Raw genomic sequence first — 14898 nt, forward strand, 5'->3', positions numbered from 1 at the left:
GGTCACTTCTGTCTCAAGGAGAACCTTGAAATGGTAAAGAACTATTGCTAGGTTGGCCTTGAGAAACTGTTCATTCCACATAGGACTACAAATGCTGAAGTCTTCAACAGTCAACAAACCATAATTACACACATACAGTTAAGTATGTCTTGGCTTCAGTTATAGAAATAACCAGTGCATTTCAATAAGTAACTGACTTTTATTAGCGAAACATGTCAATCCATTTAATTCCTGATTGCTGTGCATCAAACTACTAACTTTTATCTGTTTTATTTTTCAGTAAAGAAGTCTGCCAAGCAACAGATATCATAATGTGTCCTATATGTGATAAATACTGTCCTTTCATGAGGCTGTCAGACAGCTGCGTTTATGCCAAGGTACACTTTAAACTATGCAAATAAAAATGCTTCCCTTGTAACAGAATTCCTTTCACCTTTTGCAATTGTCTTTAGTGAGCTTTGATAGATAAAATCTTCAAAGGACAGATCAAATTCAGCCAATGTTAACATCCATTGTATTTTACAAGGACTTATTTTGGGCTGTAAAACACCTGAATGCAGTTTGCACTTACAGATTCAGCAGTACCAGAGGTCACATCCTACATGCATGTGCTACAGTGTCCTTGGCATTGAGTTTTATTTTATGATCCATCTTTTCTATGTGGCTCCATAAAATGAATGCTTTGGGTCTGAAATTAGGCACACAGTTACTGTTGACAGGGGTCAGTTGCAGGCCAGGCTGGAGACTAGTGAGTCAATATGGAGTTCTTTGAGAGGTGTATGTCACACATCAAGGGAAGATCCTCAGTTCTCACTGTCAGGCCTGCTGCACTCATGACTGTGCTAATTATATTAGGGGAAAATAGAAAATAAGTAAGTGAGAGATGGCTGATACAACTGCAACAATATTATGAAGAGAATGGAAAGCAAAAGTACAAAAATTCAAAATTAAATCTGTATTATCATAAATTGATTGAATTGTTGATATCCCCATCAGGTAACACACCTTTTTGACAATGGAGCTACTGTCTTTTTTGCTGTTTTCATGGCAGTGTGGGGTAAGTTTTTGTTTTGATATGAATGATTGCAGAATGTTTTTCTTAAAGCTTGTGATGAAACATGGGTCATTATCATTTCCAGCACGCTTTTTTCAGACACTGAGAAGAACAATATAGGCTTGATTCTTGTCTGTTTCTGCAAAAGGAAAATGTTGTTGAAATCAGTAGTGGTTTTTATGGGATATTATTTTAATGTCAAAAATGAAAATGCAATAGGCAGTTTCTATGTAGGCAGCTGTATTCTGGTTTTATGTGTGTGGAAGTGGGAGTTTATCAGTCAGAACTGAGGCCTATTCTCTGTTAGCTCATAGGGCTTCTCGCAGATTAGGGAAGCCCAGTTTATTGTTTGCACTAATATGAATTAGTATATTGTTCTTTTATGCAGAAAGGTAGCAAAGAATAGATACACGTGACCTGGTTGTAATTAAAGCAAAACCCTTATGAAATAAATGTAGGATATATTTAAATGACTAGTTGATCCAAGAGTGGTCTAATTGTTGCCACAGAGGCTGAATTTTGCCCAAAGGACAACTCTGTTTATGGCTCAACCATAAACCTTTGCAACCTTGTAAGCAAAATTGAAGACAAGAAACAGTAATTTCTGGCAAAACATAAAGTCTTTCAAACCTGTCCTGAGTATACCAGGGTTCTTTGACTTCAGATGGTGCCTTTAAAAGTGTCTTAATGAGGTGCCTTAGAAACTGCTTCCATCTCATAACTCTATATGACTGAGCTACCTTCACTTAGTTGTTTTCTGCTTCTTACTCACGTCTCAAACTGCTTGGGAAATGTATCCAAGTGATTCTTATATTCTGCCTTTTAATCCATGGTTCTCTTTACTGAACTGCAAGAATAATCCAGAAGACAGAGTCAGAGCCATAAGGAGAACATAGATTAGCTTAGTTGACTGTCCTGATTCCTGCATCCAAAGCTGTGTTTTTATCTTAGTTGACTTAATAAATTAGGTCATATTCTAATGAAGCCTATTCATAGCATTTCATTTAATAATGATAGTATTAAAGTACCATAAGTTATATGAAGGGAAAACCCCACAAATAGAGAAATGAGCATATGCTGAAACAGCTACATTTGGCACGATGAAAAATTTGGAGAGCAGAAGATTCCATTTTAAAGCCTATGAAAATGTTATTAACTTCAGTAATCACAGAATCACACAACTGTAGGGATTGGAAGGGACCTCTGGAGAGATATACCTCTATTTCTAAATGTTGGTAAGCACATCTTTAGACTGAAATTTTTTTGCACCACTGTTTTTGTTCTTCCTAATCACCCATGCATCTCCAGCATCATAGGGAAGAAACTAAAAAATACAATGAAAGCTATCCTTTATTTTTGGCTAGTTGAGAAGAGGCTGTAGGACAGTGGCTGGGGTAGGAAATTTCTTCCCCGCTTCTGCTGGCTTACACTGTGCTTGTGAGCTTGTCACAGAGATGGACACAGAGGCAGGAACAGGAGAAGGGTGTGAGTACAGGCTGATGGTTTGGAGAATAAGCAAGTGCTGTGGCTGTAGCAAAACTGTAGTTTCTAAAATAACACTTCGCTGAGACAATAGTGAGATTGTGGAGATACTCTCAACACATCAGGGTTAAAGCAGCATTAGAATAAGGAAAGTCACACTTCTTAGTGACTTTCTGGTGCTACATTTATAAGATGGCTTACTTGTCTCTTAAGGATTTTCAGTCTGCAGTAGGCCTACTGACAGCTACAGGCATTACCATCATTTCAGTAAATCATAGGGGAGAATAGACAATAATAGCACTTTCATTGTGGAAATGTTTTGGGTTTTTTTTCTGTCAGCATGAAACAGTTGGCAAGTGGATAAAAAATTGGCTGTAAAAAGTTTAGCTTTCTAGATGATCCAGTTTGGTAGGCAGTAACATAAAAAAATAGATGGCAGTGCTTTTTTAAAGAAAAGAAAAAGAAAAAGAGAGAATGAAAGCTAAAAGGCAGCTTATATTATATTACCTAATTATTCTGGGATTAACCACTGCCTTATTATCCAAAGAACCTTGTTCACTGTTTTTAGATCCATTAGGGAGCTTCCATCCTGAGGAAGAAGTCTCAGGCATTTGCTTTGGGTGTTGGGAAGCCTCATGGTCAAGTTGAGCTTGAGGTGGTATTAATGTTGGTTTCTTTCTTTTACTCTGAGGAAAACTTCAGTGATGGAGAAAGTGGCTACTTGCTTGCTTTTTAAATAGAGTCAAAATGCTTCTCCAAATGATAAGCAAACTGCTGTGGCCAGGCTAGGGATATAAATTGTCACCACGAATATCAGTGTGGGCTGCTTGATTAGTGGAGGAATTATGATCATGGCTGTAGTACTCTGGAACACAGGTGCCCATCTTTTATAATGCTTCATTGTGGGGTAAGTGGGTCAAAGTAAGGCTGGGATATTCAAGTGAACGAGGCAATACTGGAAGAGAAATGCACTTTTCTTCAAAAAATATTTTGACTCATCACTTCACTTATTGAATTTGTTTACTTTTTTTTTTTTTTTTTTTTTTTTTTAGTAAAATTCTACATAAGAAATAAAAATAAATCATGTTGTAGGGAAAAATGTGATACTTCTAAAGTTTACCCAAAGATAAAAGACTTAAGGTAATTCATTTGAAACTGATGGAGCAAAGGACAAAAGATTCCACTGAAGGACTTTGCTGGTAGTCTTTTTAAGCTTCTGTATATTGGAACTTCTGTTGAAAGAAATGATCCAAAATGATCAAAGCTATACATCTCTGTTGCTTACGGGAAACAATAAGTCCCTATAAACACTAACGTTTTTTCTTTCCTGGTGGACAGATTATGATTTATACTCAGAGTTTCATCTTAGAAATTTGAAAATAATTTTTCCTTTTGAGAATCTCTGGTCTTGATAAAGTTTTCCAAATGCTCAGAACTTCCAGAAAGAGATGATGAGTAGCATTTTTTGTGTTTCTGTGCTAGAGATAAACATCCACACTTTATGTGTGCCTGAAGATACATCAAACTTGACAAAAGTGTAGATCCAGTTTCTAGAAAATACTCATTCTCTATTTTAATCAGCTGGACTGGATTCTTACCTAGGACAGAATATATAAGAAAGATGTTCATACTGAGTAAACATCACTTAAAGTCCGAGAGAATTCTCGGAATCACAGAATCATAGCATCTTTTGATTTGGACACATTCCAATAGGTCCATGTCTCTCCTGTGCTGAGCAATGCACATTTGGATGCATTACTCCATATAACATATTACCAGCACAGAGCAGAGGGGCAGGATCACCTCCCACTCCCTGCTGACTGCACTCCTTTTGATGCAGCCCAGGGTACAGTTGGCTTTCTGGGCTGTGAAGGCACACTGCTGGCTCATGTCAAGTTGCCATCCGCTAGTACGCTCAAGTCCTGTTCAGCAGGGCTGTGTTCAATCCTTTCCACCTCTATCTTGTACTGATAGGGGCAGTTGCCACAACACAGGTACATACCTTGCACTTGGATTTATTGAACCTCATGAGGTTCTCGTGGGCCCACCACCTGAGCCTGTCTAGGTCTCTCTGAATGACATCACGTCCCTTGGGCATGTCAACTGTGCCACACAGCTTGGTGTCATTCACAAACTGCTGAGTGTGCACTCAATCCCACTGTCAGTATCTTTAGTGAAGATGTTAGAGTCCCGGTACTGATCACTGTGGGGCACCACATGTCATTGGTCTCCATTTAGACACTGACCACCACTATCTATGTATGATCTCACAGCCGGTTCCCTGTCCATTGAACAGCCTACCCATCAAATCCATATCTGTCTGATTTGAAGAGAGTATCAAGATATATCAGATGGCTTTCAGCATGTTGTTGACAAGCTGAACAGAAATAGAAATTTTGTTTTTCTAGCTGGTGTACTGGGGAAAGCTAGTGCCAAGATGTCACTCTCTGGATATTTCTTGGGGTTCAGTAGCAAAGTCCAACTAGAGAGTCCAGCTATTCATCACTCCTAATGTTTTGCTCAGGTCTCAGTGGACTGATGTTAGTATCACTGTCTTCTTCCTTGGATGCTGAGGTTTGAGTTACGAGGTTGAACTCTGAAGCAGGGCAAGAATAATAAAGAAAAAGCTGCCAAAAGAGCTGGGAATTAAGGCCAGCAAGAAATTCAAAATTACAAGCAGGTTTTTTTGAGAATTCTTAGAATCTGGCTTAAACATCCCATTGGAAAATGGGAGAACCTTGAATACAACTATGCCACATTATGCTGTTAAAGTCAGGAAAGAATGCAAAGTGTGATAACAGGGTATCAGCGATTACTTGAGAAGAAGTGGAGAAATTTCAAAATTCAGAGCTTTTTTGAAGACATCAGTAGTACAGTGAATCAAGGATGATTATTTATATCACATTTTAAAATATCAAGCAATGGAAAACTGCCTGACCCGGATAGAGGGAAGTTTGGCACAGTAAAAGTTAAAACAGAGCTGTGCAGATCATCCTCTTAATTATTTGAAAACAGGTTTTGAAAGAAGCTTCAGGAACTGCACGTTCTAACCCTGACAGGTGCTAACTATATAACTATTATGTACTATATCAAAGTATAGTACATAAAGATTCCTCACTACAGGTGAGTGAAAAGCAAGAAAGAAAATAGGTATAATTTGTCATAGACATATCTGAGAGCTTCGTACCTGTGGACTCACACACCCACTTGTGTCCTGTTTCCAGCTGCTCTTGAAATGGTGATGTTCAATCATATTTGTTTCTCCCAGAACTCCAGAAAGAACAGAGCTACTTGTTTAGCCTGTACAAAATAAATCAATGTGAGTTGATAGAAAAGAAGCAGCTCCAGCAGAAGACAGGTCAAAGAATGAGCTAATGTGGTGGTTCAGCAGCAGTGCCAGAGCCTCATTAGTACTTAGTAGTTCTGTTGATCCCAAGCAATTACACTGTGATTATTACAAAAAGTCATAGATATATTAGCCTCAGGAGACTAAAATGACTTAATGATAGTAAATCAAAGTAGCCAGTTACCTGCTGTAATACAACTCCAGCTTTAAGATGTCATTATGTATGAAAATGCCTTCAAACTATAAAACAACCTACTTAAACATGCTGTCAATATCTTACCATATCTTCAGGCAGTGTTCATTTTCTAAGCATATATTTAGCTTCACTGGTTAATACATTAAGCTCTAATCATTCTTACTGGCTTAAAAAAAAAATAAAAAAAATCACTTTCAGTAAGTTTATTCCAGTGCTTGCTATGATAGTGTGTCTCATTACTAACATGTTGCATTAGGGCAGATGGTCCATTAAGGAGACTTTTATAGGACTATGTGTGAAACTTATTGCCAGGTTGTTGTGACACAGTAACAGTGGGTACTATCCTTGTTCATCAGCAAACAGGTTTATGTTCTCCATGGTTGTCAGCCTGATGCTTTTCACTGAGCATTAAAAGCAAGAGCCAAACCTTATAGTTAAAAAGCCTTTCTGTTGATGTCAGTTAGCTTTAGGCAGCTTCTACGCTCTTTAAAAACTTTAATCTTAATATTAACCTTTAATATTAATCTCCTGAATATGAATGTGTGATTGCATGACAAAGAGCTTCCTTGGTTGCTCTTTTCCTTTACAAAAAGAAAGCACGGTCATGTACAAGCATATTACAGTACCTTGAACCCTGTTATTAAAGGCAGTTCAGCACACAGTATTTCACTATCATCTGTTAATGCCACACCATGTATGCACAGTCATATAGGGTAAAAGATGTGATCTGCGTTAGATAGGTATAAGACAAATATTCCAGTTTCCTCACTAGTAGTCCAGAGATTTGCATGTTCCCCTGAGTGTGATTCCTCTGGATTCTGATCCCTGAGTATTTTAAGAAGGAAGGTTACTACTTTATCTAGCAGCCCCAGTAAACATTTAGCTTCATCAGTAGTCTGCCATGTTTAGTAATGATGACTCACAGGAACAATTTTATTCCTTGAGAACCCTCACTTGGTTGGTTAGAAATTGAACTTCTTTGTTTAGAACTAAATGAAATCTCTAAAGCCTCAATCATAGCTGACACAAAAACAAAGTAATCCCTAGAAAGCAATGCACCTTGAAAGCAGTTTTGATCATTGGCGTGATTTCCTGTTCAAAGAAACCTTTTTATGCAGAGAAATAATGTAATAGTTTCATTCAACACTTATATGATGGTACTTTCCACTTTCTTGGCTTAAAAACAATGTTGTGTTTTTCTTTCTGTTTGCTCCAGCTACTGTTTTTCTGGAGTTTTGGAAACGAAGGCGAGCAGTAATTGCTTATGACTGGGACTTGATAGACTGGGAAGAAGAAGAGGTATGTATTAACAAAAAAATTACTCCCTGATCTTTAATACAAAAGATTTTGTAAAACATGTAAGCACAGTTTTCTTTTAGATCTGTTTATATACATTTTTCAAAGCTTTATAAACTAGGAAATAAGCATTTTCTCCTTAGATTTTTCCTGTGGAATGTGAAGAAAATTTCTCAAGGGGGACTGTTCTCCTCTTTACACCTTTCAAAATCCAAACTGAGAGAGATGAATCAGCTCAAAAAACTAAATTCATCCCTTGTTGGTAGAAGAAATCTCATTAGTTAGGAAACTAAACAGTGAAAAACAGCCCTAACCTGTTCTTCTAATGGTTACCAGGAAAGGACACTGTGCTCTTAGGACTGAGTTGATATCTATGGGGAACAAATGGATCTTATGATTCAGGAGAAAAGCAAGTTTCAGGGGGTAGGATGGGAAAAATGCTCCTTGAGTGTAATTCGAATGTACAGGAGTCCACAGAGTCTATATTCCTCTCCAGAGGACTGTAACTTGGAGGGACTGTAAGAGACTAAAAATAAGCCGAGAACTTAAATAACACATCTGGAAATTGGTTTCCTTACATCAACAGGGCTATCACTGTTTGTGCTTATATCTGCTGAGTCTTGGTGATACTTCAGGACTGTTTTCTTATATTTAGAGAATACTCTGGTATAGATTTACCTCTCCTGAGATTAGCAGCCTTCTCTTGACAGTGCTGATGAGTCACAAAGAATGCTGGCAGGTAGGACAGAAGATGGTTATACAGATGGTTATACCAAACTACACTTGCAAGTTGGGATTCCAGCTCATCCCTGGAGGTATCCAAGGCCAGTTTGGATGGGGCCCTGGGCAGCCTGGTCTAGAATTAGATATGGAGGTTGGTGGCCCTGCATGCGGAAAGTGAGTTGAAGCTTAATGATCTTTGAGGTCCCCTCCAACCCAAGCCTTCTCCTGACTGAACAATCTCAGGTCCCTCAGCCCCTATCAGTGAGGTGTCAGTGAGAATTGCGTTCTGCAAGGTGAATATTTTACTTCTAAACATGCTGTTTTCCCAGAGCTAATTACATCCCCTTTCTACATTCTGTTTAGTTATCACTGAACAAATCAGCCAACTTCTTTGATTAGTTGTTTCATAGAAATCAATTAAACTGTTCTAATTACCATTTTAAGTCACAAGCTTCTATTAATGAAGATTGTTATCTGTATTAACATTCGCTGCCATGTCTAGCTTTCTCTTGTTTTAATTTTCATTGTCAAATTGAAAAATAAGGGCTTGCTGCAGAAAGAAATTTGCCAATTCCTACCAACATTAGATAGAAATTAAAAAGATTTATAGGGCTTCCTATAATGTTGCCATCATATTTCTGTTCTAAAAGAAGAGACAAAGAAACGAAGTAATGAAGATGACAGGAAGGAGAATTCAAACTGCACAGATACATGACCTTGTGAATTCCTGACCAGATTCTTTTCACCCAAGTAGGTAATGCCACAATTCCTGGCATGTCTTAAGCCCCAGCCTGGGGGCAAAGGCACAACGTGCTGTGACTCCTTCAGCCCTGCACCTTTGGATTTCCTTTCCTTGTAAATTAGGTGAAAGGTGGGAGACATGGACAGTAACTGGGTCTTGTCTTGAGTGTGCAAAAAGAAACCAACTGCACAGTGTGCCTGGGACTCTGTGCTGAGACATAACTTCTGTTGGTATTTGCAGTGGACTTTTCTTTTTCTTCAATGACACTTTCTGTATATCATTAATCTGAGCCAGATACAGGGCTGTTGATGAGTGTCATTAAACAGGTACGAAGGTTCCTACCAGAGTTTCAGTTTTGTGTGGAGATGTATCTATAAAAATAGCATTTGCATGATCTGAATTGACTGTAGATTGTAGAAGATACCTAGGTTCATGGAGAGGTGTGTGCAATAAGACTTCCTTATAGTGCAGATTGTAAAATGTAATCAAACACTGGCTTAGAGAGGCCTGCAGAGAAGAAAGGGTTTCCTGTATATGTCTCATTAAGTCAGATGGAGAGCCCCTGCACAGTCAACAGAGTGCAACTGTTGAGTGCCCTTCTTCCATGCCATCACATTCTGTCCTTTTAGATGTCTCTGGGTACATAAGAATACTACTTGTAAGGAGTACCTCCCTCCCTCCACAGAAACGTACTTCACTTTTGTGTTTATCCCAAATAAGTTTTGCTATGCCAAGGTTCAGAAGCTTGTTTCCTGTATGCCTCCTTGCATGCTCATTTTCCCTAATATAGTTACACAAGCAAATTTTGCTTCTGTGAGTTTAATCATAGCATTAGAGCGAGAAAAGATATATTAGCTTGTCTGGATCAACTACTAGCTAATGCAGAGCCAGTTCCCCCAAGCACATAGTTACACAGACATTGCAGCTAAGCATACGTGACTATCATCTTTATTTAAATAACAGGTTATCCACTTGCTGTTTGAATTTGGAAATCAGATGGTTTGGGAAAATGCCTTCAGAATTTGAGACTGAGACATGGTTGGTTTGGTTGTTTTTTGTTTTTGTTTTTGTTTTGGGTTTTTTTTTGTTGTTGTTGTTGTTTTGGTTTTTTGGGTTTTTTTGGTGTTTTTTTTTTTTTTTGGAGGAGGAATTTTATAAAAAGGGTGCATGACTTTGAGATCTCTTGGTTTTATTCACATTTTAAAGGCTTGTATGATCAGATAACATTCACCTATTTCAATGTAGCCATTCAAAGTCTGCTCATTTCTAAGCTATTAGAATGAATAACCTATAACCATAATCAGTGGCTTTCAGAAAGATAAAGTTCAGTTAAGGGGCATTGAAGTGTTGAAAGCAAAGGAAATTGGTGGTCTGGGCTCTTACCTGTCACAATGAAGGCACAGCAGAAGCCTGGCAGAAAACTTACAAAGGCAGTCAGTAGCTGCTTCTGTGCTTCCTCACAGCCATCATGCATCAGAACACTGTTAAACTTAATTCAGGCTGTATGGCCTGCCAGCAGATGTGAGTTTGTCCTAGCAGCCTGGTGCTCTCCCTTGTCTCTGGCAGCATCCCTGATGCCAAACAGGGGAGAAGTGACAAGGCAGTGAGATGTCTGTACTGCAGTTAAAAAACATGAGGACTTCTCTGAACTGAGGGTGAATCCTGCTTTGTCCCCTAACAAGGCTGTAAACAGTTGTAAGTAAGTCTCAGACCAAGAAATCCCCAGGTTTTGTTTCAGAAGAGAGTTATCACGTCAAAGCAGAACTCAAAACTGCTGCTGCCACAAACTGCTATGTTACTAGTATTGGCCACGTTAGGAAGGAATCAAGCAATACTGAGATGCATGGCTTCAAATAATGAGAATCTTGTGCTTGTAATGGGAGGTAACCACCTAGCAAGCAGAAATTGGATTTGGAAAAATCAGATGTTGTTTTTTTCCCCTGCACTGTTGTAAAATTCTGTATCAGAAGGATAATACCAGGCTGGAAAAACCCATGATACCAACCTTGAAATAACATGGCTTGCAGCCATATTGTTTGGAAAAGCATTATTTAGATAAGTAGCCAACTGGGACATTTCCTAAATGCTTCCAATATGGTTTTGTGGATGTAGTGATGTATTTGAGTCCTCATGACGGGTACCTGGTGTCCCAGCTCAGCCTTTATAGTAGCTGTGCCAGCTACTGAATTCAAAGACCTAATTCTTAGTAACAGCAATCTGAAAAATGATCAGAAGTTTGCTACAGAATCTTTTCTAGACATGCTGTACATGAACACTTTCTGTCTGTTTTTTAGGAAGAGATACGTCCACAGTTTGAAGCCAAGTACTCCAAGAAAGAACGAATGAACCCCATATCCGGAAAGCCAGAGCCTTATCAAGCATTTGCAGATAAATGCAGCAGACTCATTGTGTCTGCATCCGGAATATTTTTTATGGTTTGAAAACTTTTATTTATTTATCATTAAAAATTATATTTATACAAAATATCATAATCTCTGCTGAGAGAGTGTGGAGATATTGGATACGACTGCTTGAAAGTTAATAAGCTTTAGCATGTTTACTGCCAGCTGAAAATCTATGCACAGCAAATATCCTGAGTTTTTTAAAGTCCACACTAGTTTACTCTTCACTGAGCCTCACAGAATCACAGAATCACCAAGGTTGGAAAAGACCCACAGGATCCCCCAGTCCAACCACCCACCCATCACCAATAGCTCCCACTAAACCACGTCCCTCAACACAACGTCCAAACGTTCCTTGAACACCTCCAGGGTCAGTGACTCCACCACCTCCCTAAGCAGCCCATTCCACTGCCTGACCACTCTTTCAGAGAAGTAGTATTTCCTAACATCCAGCCTACATCTCCCCTGGCACAGCTTGAAGCCATTAGTTAAATTTTATTTCCTTCAAGGTCCAAAATTGGGATTAATATTAAGGCTGTAAGCATAGATCTATATGTAACAATACAATTGCTGGAACAGTGATATCACATTTAGGCATCAACTTCAGCTGACTGAATTTCATCATCCTCCCCATGTAGACATGCAGAGTGACAGAGAGGTGCCATGGAGGAGGTGGAGGCTGTTCCTTGATATTCATGTAACAGTTGTAGCAGTAGGATTGTCTTGAAAACACAGACAGGATTAATTTGGATCCAAGCTGAATTTACTCAAACTTTTCTACGTGTCTAGAAAATACTAAATTGGCATAACTTGAGGAACTATAGAGAGCCAGGTAGGTGATGCAGCTCAGAAACTGCTGCTGAAATTACCAGAGTGCCTGGTTCTGAATTCTGTGCTCCACAAGTCTTGTCTATTGATTCAAGATGAGGCTTTGTTTCAATGAAGGCAGTTTTAATGTTGACATAGCATGGGCTTCCAATGAGCTAGGAAAATGTTTTTTTCCCCTTTTAGGTGAAAATATCCCTTAAAAAGTTTAACTTTAAGCACAGGAGATAGATACGGTAAACAAAACTGTTAGAACATTTCTCAAAATCTCAGATCTTTGACACACAGTGCAGTTATAAATGCAGCTTGAACAAGATTAATGGTTCCCTGTTACCAAAGGAGAAGGAAACAACTTCTCACCGCTGTGCAGGGAGTCTGGAGGCAATCCTCTAGCTTTCTATTGGCTGCCAGTGTGTAAGCAGTGGATCAAATAAACTAACCCTCCATATTCACACACACCCAGCTTTTCTTCTGCACTGATATTATGTCAAATAATGTTGTGACTAATAAGATGCAAAAACAGCATGGTTAGTCTTCAGAGTCATTTTGTCCATTCTTATATGGCAAGAAAATGTTTATAACTAAAATATATATTTTAATATGATTTTATAGGTTTTTTGTATTATGAAAAATTAAAAGGAGGAATATTCATGTAGAAGCCTTCCTCTAGAACCAATGCTAGCTTATTTTAAAAGTCTTTCTCTTCCTTTCTTTAGTTCTCAGAGTTTCTGAAAGAAGTTCACTCCTACTCTATAAGAAGTTTTCAGGTTTTTCCCTCTGTTGTTTTTTTTCTTCTCCAGATCTGTGTGGTGATTGCTGCTGTTTTTGGCATTGTTATTTACCGCGTTGTGACTGTCAGCACTTTTGCTGCCTTCAAGTGGGCTTTAATCAGGAATAACTCTCAGGTTGCAACTACAGGGACTGCAGTGTGCATCAACTTTTGCATCATCATGCTACTGAATGTGGTGAGTAAAACTAACATATCCAAAGTGAACCACCAGGCTGGTTGATATCTCAGTCTGAAGAGTACACTCAAATACTTTCAGATCCTTACTTCAATGGGAATGGAGGTTAAACAGTGCATTGCTAAGCTGGGCGTGATATTCTCATTGATGGACGTCAGTCACCACTTAAGTACAAATCTGAAACCAGAACATCACGTAAAACATATTTGATTGTTCTGAGAAATATCCTAGGGACACGTGTCCATGCTCATATTTTATCCTTTGCCTTTTTTTTTTTTTTTTTTTTTTTTTTAATGCTTGCAGATTTCAGTATCTTTCGTTGATATCTTTATTTGTAATAACTACTTTAATAATCCTTTTTATGTACAGTAGCCAAACTTATTTCTAATTTAACCTAGTTTCTGTTATTTCAGCTTCAGTTTTCATGCTAGTTTACCAGTGAGGATAGGCATGCATATGTAGAATACTTATGAGTAGAAAGGCTGAAAACTACACAAGATTCAAACAGATACAACTTGTTCCAAGAGTTGCTTATGACCTCTGGCCAGGGTACAGAAGAGCTGTGGTCTGAGTGCATTCGGATCTTGGTGCTGGCTGAGGTTCTCTTAGTGTGGACACAGAAACTGGTTCAGAACTGGGCTTGGGATGAAGAAAGTGATGTTTCCAGGTGGCAACAGCCCCAGTAAGAGAATTTAGCATAGATCAAATGGGAGAAAACTTTCAGCATTCCATCAAGAGGGAGATACTTCTGAATATTGCTGCAGTAGCAATGTGCCTTATATTAGTTGCTTTTAGCAAGAGATGTATGGCCTTTTCCTCTCAGGTTAAGTGTTCTTTGTAAGCTACCATTATAAGAATGGATTTTAAGGAAAAGAAAGAATCAGCCTACAAATCTCCGAGTCCTGGAGGCAGGGCGGAATTCCTCTGTGCACTCAGTGGCATGAGTTTTTTGTCAAAAGCACGTTAGGCTTTGCTCCATAAGATAACACTGATTTTGTTCTGGATAATTTATAGGGGTGATATTTCAGGCCTGCACATTTCTGAGTGCTGTCTTGGAAACTACTTTCTTGCCTGTGCAATATCCAAGCACTTCCATCATCTAAAAAGTAGTTTTAACAGCCCGTTTTATAAAGCAGGAGGTTCTGGGAAATTTTGCTGTGGGACTTCATTTCTCCCTTGGCACTGGCAGGGACTGGAGTTTAGGACTATATTTTGCCTAGGGTGGGACAACAGTTTGAGCAAGGGCAGAAAGAAATGGTGGAAGCTGTTACTCTCTTTAAATCTGTACTGAAGACTCTCTTCTTCCATGCTATTTTTGATTTATTGTTTGTTGTCTGCAGCTTTTGGGGATTTTCTTTAATCTACCTAGAGCACACAATAAGCATAGAAGAAATAAAATGAAAGCTGTATAGCTCTGTGTCAGTACAACATTCATTTCTAAACTCTCAATATAAGCCATTGTATACACAGTGAAGCAGCAACAAAGCAGTAATGCACAAACAAAATATTTGCTTCTCAAAGTGTTCTACAGCTCAGAGAAATTATTAAAATAATGGGAAATGGCTTGAAGGTGCCTTTTGAGAAACTTTTTTTTACTTCCAAAAGTAAATAAATAGAGCACTACAAAGATGCATTGCTTAAGCCTTGTGCTCACTACCATGCAGTAAGCACCACAGCCTTAGAACAGGATATGGGCTCATGGAAAGAAAAGATCCCCAGAATATGAAACTGAATTAGCTGCATTAGTAAGAGGAATTACAAACATAAACCTTCACTTCCCATAATGGATGAATGTAGTTTACTGAAGTGCAGCAGTAGGATTTCTTTTGAGGAAAAAAAAAAAAAAAGGAAAAAAAGAAAAAAAACT

General features: G+C 38.5%; 1 protein-coding gene across 6 annotated transcripts in view; it reads left to right on the forward strand.

Annotated features, from left to right (window-relative positions):
* Positions 1-14898, forward strand: part of ANO4 (anoctamin 4) — a 162167-nt gene that overhangs the window by 123179 nt on the left and 24090 nt on the right. For all 6 annotated transcript variants that reach the window (XM_015859164.2, XM_015859160.2, XM_015859172.2 and 3 more), the window contains 5 exons: positions 281-377; positions 997-1057; positions 7295-7377; positions 11134-11274; positions 12867-13031. In XM_015859164.2, coding sequence (XP_015714650.1) covers positions 281-377; positions 997-1057; positions 7295-7377; positions 11134-11274; positions 12867-13031 — 547 coding nt within the window. The remainder of the gene's footprint in view (positions 1-280; positions 378-996; positions 1058-7294; positions 7378-11133; positions 11275-12866; positions 13032-14898) is intronic.

This window comes from Coturnix japonica, chromosome 1 (assembly GCF_001577835.2).
Source record: "Coturnix japonica isolate 7356 chromosome 1, Coturnix japonica 2.1, whole genome shotgun sequence".
In the NCBI taxonomy this organism is placed as follows: Eukaryota; Metazoa; Chordata; class Aves; order Galliformes; family Phasianidae; genus Coturnix; species Coturnix japonica.